This window comes from Aegilops tauschii, chromosome 3 (genome assembly GCF_002575655.3).
Source record: "Aegilops tauschii subsp. strangulata cultivar AL8/78 chromosome 3, Aet v6.0, whole genome shotgun sequence".
Lineage (NCBI taxonomy): Eukaryota > Viridiplantae > Streptophyta > Magnoliopsida > Poales > Poaceae > Aegilops > Aegilops tauschii.
This window is the reverse complement of record NC_053037.3, coordinates 313,357,552-313,366,852: the sequence shown is the minus strand read 5'-3', so window position 1 is coordinate 313,366,852 and position 9,301 is coordinate 313,357,552. Positions and strand designations below refer to the sequence as shown.

The window sequence follows — 9,301 nt, the reverse complement described above, 5'->3', positions numbered from 1 at the left end:
CCACTTGAGATCGACGCCATCATCTGCACTGGCATCGTCGGCACCTGCAACTGTTTTGGTAGAAATCTGTGAGTCACGAGGACTCAGCAATCTCACACCCGCGAGATCAAGACTATTTAAGCTTATAGGAAAGGATGGTGTAATGAGGTGGAGCTGCAGCGGCAAGAGCATATATGGTGGCTAACTTGCGCAAAAGAGAGCGAGAAGAGAAGCAACGGAGCGGTCGTCATCTTGCAATGACCAAGAATTGTCCTGAACACCTACTTACGTCATAACATAACTCAGACCGTGTTCACTTCCCGGACTCCGCCGAGAAGAGACCATCACGGCTACACACGCAGTTGATGTATTTTAATTGGGGTCAAGTGACAAGTTCTCTACAACCGGACATTAACAAATTCCCATCTGCCTCATAACCGCGGGCACGGCTTTCGAAAGATAATACCCTGCAGGGGTGTCCCAACTTAGCCCATCATAAGCTCTCACGGTCAACGAAGGATAAACCTTCTCCCGGAAAGACCCGATCAGTCTCGGAATCCCGGTTTACAAGACATCTCGACAATGGTAAAACAAGACCAGCAAAGCCGCCCGAATGTGCCGACAAATCCCGATAGGAGCTGCACATATCTCGTTCTCAGGGCACACCGGATTGTCCAAGCTTCCGATAGGCCAGCCCAGAGTTGCCCCTGGTGGCCACCGGCGACTGACAGTTTGGACCAATACTCAGAGGAGCACTGGCCCGGGGGTTTAAAATAAAGATGACCCTCGGGCTCTAGAAAACCCGGGGGAAAAAGGTATAGGTCGCAAATGGTAAAACCAAGGTTGGGCCTTGCTGGAGGAGTTTTATTCAAGGCGAACTGTCAAGGGGGTCCCATAAATCACCCGACCGCGTAAGGAACGCAAACTCAAGGAACATAAACCTGGTATATCAGTAACTAGGGCGGCAAGAGTGGAACAAAACACCAGGCATAAGGCCGAGCCTTCCACCCTTTACCAAATATATATAGATGCATTAATTAAATAAGAGATATTGTGATATCCCAACATATCCATGTTCCGACATGGAACAAACTTCAACTTCACCTGCAACTAGCAACGCTATAAGAGGGGCTGAGCAAAAGCGGTAACTTAGCCAAACAACGATTTGCTAGGAAAGGATGGTTAGGGGCTGACATGGCAAAATGGGAGACATGATATAGCAAGTGATAGGTAGCGGAGCATGGCAATAGAGCGAACAACTAGCAAAGCAAAGATAGAAGTGATTTCGAGGGGTGGTCATCTTGCCTGCAAGGTTCTCAGAGTTGTCGAAAGCTTGATCCTCGTAAGCGTACTCGACAGGTTCCTCGTTCACGAACTCGTCTGCCGGCTCTACCCAAGACAAGAACACAAGCAAACGGAACCACAATCAACCACGAGAAATGCACAAGCAACATGATGCAAAACAGGTATGATATGCGAGAAATGATATGTGATGCATATGCGTGCTCCGGAAGGAAAATGATGAACATTGCAGTAACTTGGCAAACCAAGCATGCCACTGGAAAGATGAGATGATTTCGGTCGAAATCTATATAAAGATCACCGGAAACGGATGCACGGTTTGCAAATGGCAAGCAAAACAAGAATGACACGAATCTGCGATAAACAGCAAGATAGCACTTAAAATGCAACAAGCAACAGTGCTACAGCGCCCCAACATAGCAACAAAGCACATGGCAGTAATCTACAGAGATGCTTGACAAAATATGAACACTGAGATACGGCTAGTTCACAACATATCAAGCTCAAACAAGCATGGCAAAAGTGCAAAAGATAACAGGATCACAGACTTAGTGAAAAACTGGACATGGCAGAAAACAGCATCAGGTAGCAATGTTCAGAGCACGAAATCAACATGCTACAGAAACTTAACATAGCAAAACAAGGCATGGAGGTGTTCTAATAAATGCATATGACAAAAGTCCCTTACTGACCATAAGCCAAAAAGGACCAGAAGATATGATGGAAAGCATGTAAACATAGCAAGTTTCGTCATCAGGTTTCAGACTTAGCAGAAAACAGAGGATGGCAGAAATAATAATATGTAGGCCTCTTTGTGAGCTTGATGCACTCACTACAGAGAAATTCACTACAAACCAAGCACATCTCCAGCAAGATGGCATGTTTATGAAGCTATCCATGGCAAGAACAATTGCATAGCATGTGTGGATCAACTACACTAAGCTTGGAAAAATTGCATATCATGTTAAGAATCTGCCAGAAATATTTTATAGCAAAAGTAGAGCAAGATTGAGTCATTCTATGTCACTCCATAATTGCAAACAATTGCAGGAATGGATCAATTGCAACAATAGCTACAAAACATCCTTACTGAACATCACCAAAAAATGCATGGATCTCTCTGTAGCCTCAAGTTTACATGGCAAGAAAATAACAGCAGACAAGGACTTAGAGAAATCACCAAGTCCCTGAAATCAGAAATATTACGGGGCCTACTTTGCATGTTTGTGCTAGTCACCACAGAGATCATAAAAATACATGGCATGCACCCTTCGAAAGATGGCATGGCATACTTCAAAACACATGTAGAGCTCATACTCATAAGATGCACAGAATTAAAGATACAAAAATGACAAATCTCCAAGTTCTGTCAAGAACCAGAGAATAACCGCAACTAGCCCTCTTCCAACAGAGATTTGGGCATCAAGATTACCTCTAATGAACATGATGCAATTAAATAAAATGAAGAGCATCACGAGGCGAACAATTTGACATATTACACGCGCGAATCAGAGCTACATACAAGGAGTTATGGCATCACGAACAAATGCACATGCTGTAGAATATCAGGGACTTGGGAAATTTGAGGGGTACGAGAAAAGTCAACGGGGCTACTACATCCGATCCAGATCGGGAGAGCCCGAGCTCGTCTCGTCGGCGACAGCCGGAGGAGAAGGTAGGCGAGGCGAGGCGGCGGCCGGAGGGAGGAGGCGAGGCCGAAGGGCGGCGGGGCGGCGGGGCCGACGGCGGCGAGCTGCAGCGGGGCGGCGCCGGCCGGCAGTGGCGTGGGGCGGCGCGCCGGCGGGCACGGCGGAGGTGGGAGCCGGCGGGCGCGGGCAGCGCGGGGAGGCAGAGGCCGGGCGGCTGAGGTACGGGCCGGGCGGGCCGGCGACGGGCCTGCGGGCCTCGGCGGCGGCGGCGGCGCGAGCGTGCCACGTGGCGGCGGTGGTGGAGATGGACGCGTCCGGCTGCGCCCGGACGTGTCCGGCAGCGGAGAGGGACGAGGTTAGGGTTTGGACTGCGGTTGTATTTCGGGATGCCCACATATTTATAGGTAGAGGGAGCTAGGAGACTCCAAATGAGGTGCGGTTTTCGCCCACACGATCGTGATCGAACGACCTAGAGCATGGAAGAGAGTTTGGTGGGTTTTGGGCTGCTTTTGAGGGGGGGTTTTGCTGGACACTCAAATGGACTTGGCGGATGCCCGGTTAACCGTTGGAATACCAAACGACCTCCAAATGGAACGAAACTTGACCGGTAGTCTCCGGGTGGTATAATAGCCACTTGACAAGCCTCGGTCCATTCCGAGAAAGTTTGACACACGGACACGAAAGAAAACAAGAGGGGTGTACCGGAGGAGATAGGAGCGCCGGATTGCAAAACGGACAACGGGGAAAATGCTCGGATGCAAGAGACGAACACGTATGCAAATGCAATGCACATGATGACATGATATGAAAATGCATGACATGACAAAATGCAAAACGAGAGACAAAACCCGACAACGGAGGGAAAATCATAACACATAGCCGAAAATGGCAAGAGTCGGAGTTACAAATATGGCAAGTTACATCCGGGGTGTTACAGCAGCTCCGCGTTCACCTCCTTGAGCACCAACATCAGCTCCTCCATGGCCTGCTTGTTCTTCTCCTCCGCGGCCAGCGCCACCCGCAGCTGACCCGCTGCAGGTCACGGTCGAGCCGGGCGCGGCCATGGCCACGGCAGCGAGTCGGGCGCGTCTACTGTCGCCAGGAGCTGGTGGTGGGCACGATGGGCAGTGGAAGCTCCGACGCGCTTAAAGTGTTTGACGAAATGTCAAGCCCAACCTGATGGCTATTAAATTTTGTTGTTAATGCTGATAATCATATGCATGTATGCAACCAAACGCCGGGTGAAAATTGCATCTCGATGACAAGACCCTCAATCCAGGTAACCAATCAACTGATCATCTACGTTTTTAACCCTGTTTTTTGCTTACCCAGGCCCTGCTCAGCCTAGTTCGTTTTTCTCCTCCGAGTCAGGCCCAGCAGCGAAAGGAACCAAATACGCCCATACTCGCTCACAGATCTGGTAGGAATAGTGGTTCAGATAGCGGACCCAGCCAGGGTAGACCAGGATAGTGTGTATTCAGTCAGTGCAGAGCAGAGCAAATCAAATCAGACAAAACACGATGGCATCAGCAGCGCCATTCTCCGGCAGTCTCCTTCGCCTGACAAAACCAGTAACACCACAACCCCCGTTCTTCTCCCCTCCGCCGTCTTGCTCCCACTTCCACCTTCGAACCCGACCCCGCAAGGCAAAGAGGCCAATCGACGGAGCCCTCGCCTCCTCTTCCATGGCGGCAGCCCAGCCCCAGACGCGCGATGTCCAACAACAAGGGGCGGAGGAGGCCATGAAGCTGCTGTTCGTCGAGATGGGCGTCGGGTACGACCAGCACGGACAGGACATCACTTCCGCCGCCGTGCGCGCCTGCAAGGATGCCATCTCCTCCAACTCCATCCCCGCCTTCCGCCGCGGTAACCCAATCGCTTACCTGTTTCCCTCGGTTATTTCGCCGAACAACTCGCCCGCACACAAAGCGTTTACTCGGATCAGTAACTGAGCCTGCTTTCGGTTTGAATTGCGTCTGCAGGGTCGATACCAGGGGTGAACAGTGAGCAGATGAAGCTGCAGATCAAGCTGGGTGTCCCGAGGCCGGTGCAGCATCTGTTGGACTTTGAGAGAATCAAGGCCGTCTTCCCCTAGTGAGCATTTTCTCTGCCTTTTCTTTGTTCCTATGAAATCTTCAAACTTGACCGTTCAAGGGCTGGAACTAGAATCAAGTGCAATGCTGCATTGTGATGGGCTCTTATTTATGACAAGAAAATTTTCACGGTCCTAGGTTAGTGCTGGCTCAGTCATTAGAGTGAGGTATATATTCCTTATTGCAGAGCATGCGTATTTCAATCTTGGTTAAGGGAATTAGCCTATTATACCGTCTGGGCGTGAATGGCAAAGCTGCCAAAGTTTTATCAAGCAGCACAACAGAAGGATGTGTGGTCAGTAATGTACTGAGAATGAGTGATTTAGAATTCTCAACACCACCATGTGATTCAGACTTTCAGATGTGAAGATTTTATTCAGGTCAGAAAACAGTACCACCACGTGTACTAGCAAGTGTAAGTAACAAGGTGGCTGAACCCAAGGCTAGCGTCTCATTAAATGTTCAACTTTATGAGGCATTATGCAATGTGAGGTAAGATAACAGTCAACATCACAAAAGCACCTTATGTGGATATACAGAGAGCAATCATGCGATTTACATGACTTGTCAAGAAGATATACTTGCAAGAGTTGAATATTGCATATTGCGTAGTACTCATACAGTTCCAATAAGGCTAGTCAGTGTTGCATGGGCTATATTTACTAATTGGGGGCTCTTTTCAAGCCTCCACTGCTCTAGTGGAATTTGTTAGAAGTTTTCATAAGGAGATCATCTGACTATTGGTTTGATAATACTCCCTCTGTCTCAAAATGTAATAGTGTCAAAAAACGTCTTAAATTTTGAGACAGTACAAGAACCCTTAGATAATTGTAATAGTTTTTGTTGTACACAATAGCAGAAGAGTTACTTGCACATGATACATGGTACATGCGAAGTTGATTTGTCCCTCGACAAAAGAGTCCAACCAGTCATAATTAATCAGAGGAGAGAAAAGTTTTGACAGACGTATTGCCCTATCGGATGGATACAGCAACTAATCCATAGATGTCATGGTACAATATGCGTACCTATTAAGTTGAACCATCTGTCAGAAAGGAAAATGAAACTGAATAATCATAATTAGCTGGAAGAAAGCTGCTGTTGGTCATGTTCCCTAATAGGATAGATAGTTAACGTGTTGGCACAAGTATGAGGAGGCTGCTAAGAAATACTCCCTCCGTCCCAAAATAAGTGTCTCAATTTTGTACTTACTTTAGTACAAAGTTGTACTGAGGTTGAGACACTTATTTTGGGACGGAGGGAGTAGTATGCATCTATCTTACTTCTGAAAAGAGGGTGAAATTTCCTGTATTAATAAGAGACTAACAGGACCTATGATGGGTGCTACATATGTTTTTTCACCACCCATTGATTGTGGTATATACTGGAAAAATGTAAGGGCAAACAAATAGAACTTCCCCGAAACTAAATGTTGTGTGTAGCATAGCCATTCCATCTATAGAAGAGAATGTCTCATAATTCTCAATCAATATTGCCTATGTAGAAAGTGGTATATGTTAGTGTTGCATCAAGATTATGTCTGTCTTGGGTATCATATATACACATATTCCCAGATAAATACACAGTTGGAAATCCATTTCAATTAAGTAAATAGTGGGCGAGTATCCTCATCCATTTTGAACATAATACATGTGCTGTGATTTCAGTTCATTGGTCTTTTTAAATCGTCCTTGAATTTAACACATATGTCAAATTATCCATTGGACTACAGATAAGTGTACCAATCCTAGATAGAAATCTCACAAATCAATCTTGGTTGACAATAAAAAACAGTTCTTGGAAATCCTAAGTTATTGGGCTGCAAGACTTTTGAAAATTGGAAGTAAAACAATTGAGAATGACAAATTGACAATACAATTAAGTAAAACTAGTTGAAGTAGTAATATAATTTATCTTTGGGTAGCAATTTAAAAGTATGAAGGGCGGGCCGGGCTCAGTGGTAGTCTCTCTCCACTTGTGGCCTGGTGGTCCTGGGTTCAAACCAGCCTCTTTGCAGAATTATTATGCAAGGGTAAGGTTGTCTAGAAATTCCCTTCCCCAGACCCCACTTTGTGTGGGAGCTTTCAGCACTGTGTACGCCCTTTAGCAATTAAAAGTATGATATGTTTTCAGCAATATTCTTTCAATGTATTCCTATATATCTCACGTATAACAAATTCTGTAAATTGTTGTACTGTTATGCGATTTAAAAATTATAGCCGTCCAGTTACACGGGGCTGATGACTAGGGCCTAGTTTGGCAGCACAGTTTTTAGAAAACCGTGGTAATTCAAAACCACAGTATTCCAATGCGTGGGCAAGGAATACTACAGTTTCTTAAACCGTGTTTTTTTTTTCAGTTTTACCAAAACTACCGAGGTGTTTGGCTGGTGCTGTTTTACCATAGTTTTGACCGGTTGTTACGTGTGGATGGCAACTGAACCTAACTCAGCTACACTAAAGGAGTTACACGACCGGACTAATTAGCGTCTGCTAACGGCCACAGGCTGCATGCAGTCGCCATGCATGAGGTCCGCACATCTGCACCTAGATGCTAGGTTCTGTAGCAGCCTGAGTTTTCACTTGTATGTCTATCCCTGCCTCCTGTACTTCTACAAATTTTGTCTCGGTGGAATAACAGGTAGGCATATTTCTTTATGCCGTTTCGAACAATGCAACCAATTGTGCACTCCAAGGGCGATTTCAGCATAGTGGTGAGACCATAAGCCGCTATTCCAATATTGTGTTGAACACACTCATGATATTTTCTGGATGTGTATACAGTTGCCTCCAATTAATGTTCCTTTCAAAGTTGCAAGCAATCCAAAATTTATGCCATATTTCACGGTATTATTCACAGTAAATGTCACCACAGTTGAGTAATATTAGTGTGTCACAAAGGCTTGGCTACAAGTGCATCATAATCGACAATAGCTAACTTGGAGTTAGAGGGCTTGCCTAGGATATCTGATTCCTAGGCTTTAATTCAGTGGAGTTACTGAACTACTGATAATTTGCATCTTGATGTACCACATAACATGTTATACTCCCTTTTAGAACATAATATCTCATACCCTTTTTCTCGTTATTTGTAGTGGTGAGATCACCAGCTGCGAGGTCGTTGACGGTGGGATGATCTGTTCAAGTGGAACATGCATCGAAGCAATGGGAGATAAAAACGATGACTGCTACATTGTCAATGCTGCAGTCTACGTCGGTTACTAATGCTAGCCTGGAGGAATTGTTGTCTTTGAACAGTGGAAAACTTGAAAAAAAAAACAGCCGGGAGAGGGGAACTGGAAATTCTCGTAGGCAATAAGTATGCATAACTGTTATTAACAGAGAAAGGGTCAAAATAGGGGGAGACCATGAAGCCTCCCGGTAGTCCTGCTGCCTGGGGTCGCCGGTTATATTATCCTAAGAGGCTAAGAAGGCAATCTCGCGGTGAGCTCCATTGTTGGAGTTCATTGAAATGGCCTGCACATTGTCATCTCGTGTTGTATGGTGTGGGGAGGTTGAGGATGTTGACCGCATTCTCTTCTTTTTGTGCCGTGTGATCGTCTGAGAGGTTGCCCTGAAGTATTGCCTTGCTACTAGGTCCACGGACTCATTCAAACCCCATTTGTCTTAAGCTGGGAGAATGGAGTCTTGTCCTCTTTCTGCTGCAGTTATGGCTTGGGTGGTCTTGGCTTCATGGCTGCTAACCAGGAATCATGTGGTGGTCCATGGATTCACGGCAAATTTGACAAATTTGACCTATAGGCGAAATAAAATCACAGAATGAACTATCCGTGAAACTATTTCACGTGGCTGACCTTTTTGTGTGACCCCCGACACGAAGACGCCACACTACACTGTGCAACGCCTCACAGATAGGCGCTACACGGCCAGCGTCGCACCTGTGTGATCAGAAAATTACTAAGTCAGTGTGCAGCGCCTGAGAGGTAGGCGCCACACTATACAGTGATAGCGCCTAGCTCCCAGGCGTTGCACTAGTGCAGCGCCTAGCTTCCAGGCGTTGCACTAGTGCAGCGCCTGAGAGCTAGGCGCCACGGGTCAGCCGCGTGAAATAGTTTCACGGACAGTTCATTCTGTGATTTGATTTCGTCTATAGATCAAATTTGTCAAATTTGCGTGGATTCACCTCTGCAATCAGCTACACAAGTTGAACATATGGGGCTGGCTTCGGCAAAGCGCGTGCAGTCAGTCGGAGCTGAAGGTGTGCTGGATCTGTGTACAAGATTCAAACCGCGCTACTTAAAAATATGAGACTGGTGGG

At 46.4% G+C, this 9,301-nt stretch overlaps 1 protein-coding gene across 1 annotated transcript; it reads left to right on the top strand.

Moving 5' to 3' along the window:
- Positions 1-4,382: 4,382 nt before the first annotated feature.
- Positions 4,383-8,615, top strand: LOC109771905 (uncharacterized). The gene is made up of 3 exons (XM_020330600.4): positions 4,383-4,796; positions 4,913-5,024; positions 8,118-8,615. Exons 1-3 carry the CDS (start codon positions 4,451-4,453, stop codon positions 8,245-8,247), a joined length of 588 nt encoding a protein of 195 aa, XP_020186189.1. The 5' UTR covers positions 4,383-4,450; the 3' UTR covers positions 8,248-8,615.
- The last annotated feature ends 686 nt before the right edge of the window (positions 8,616-9,301 follow it).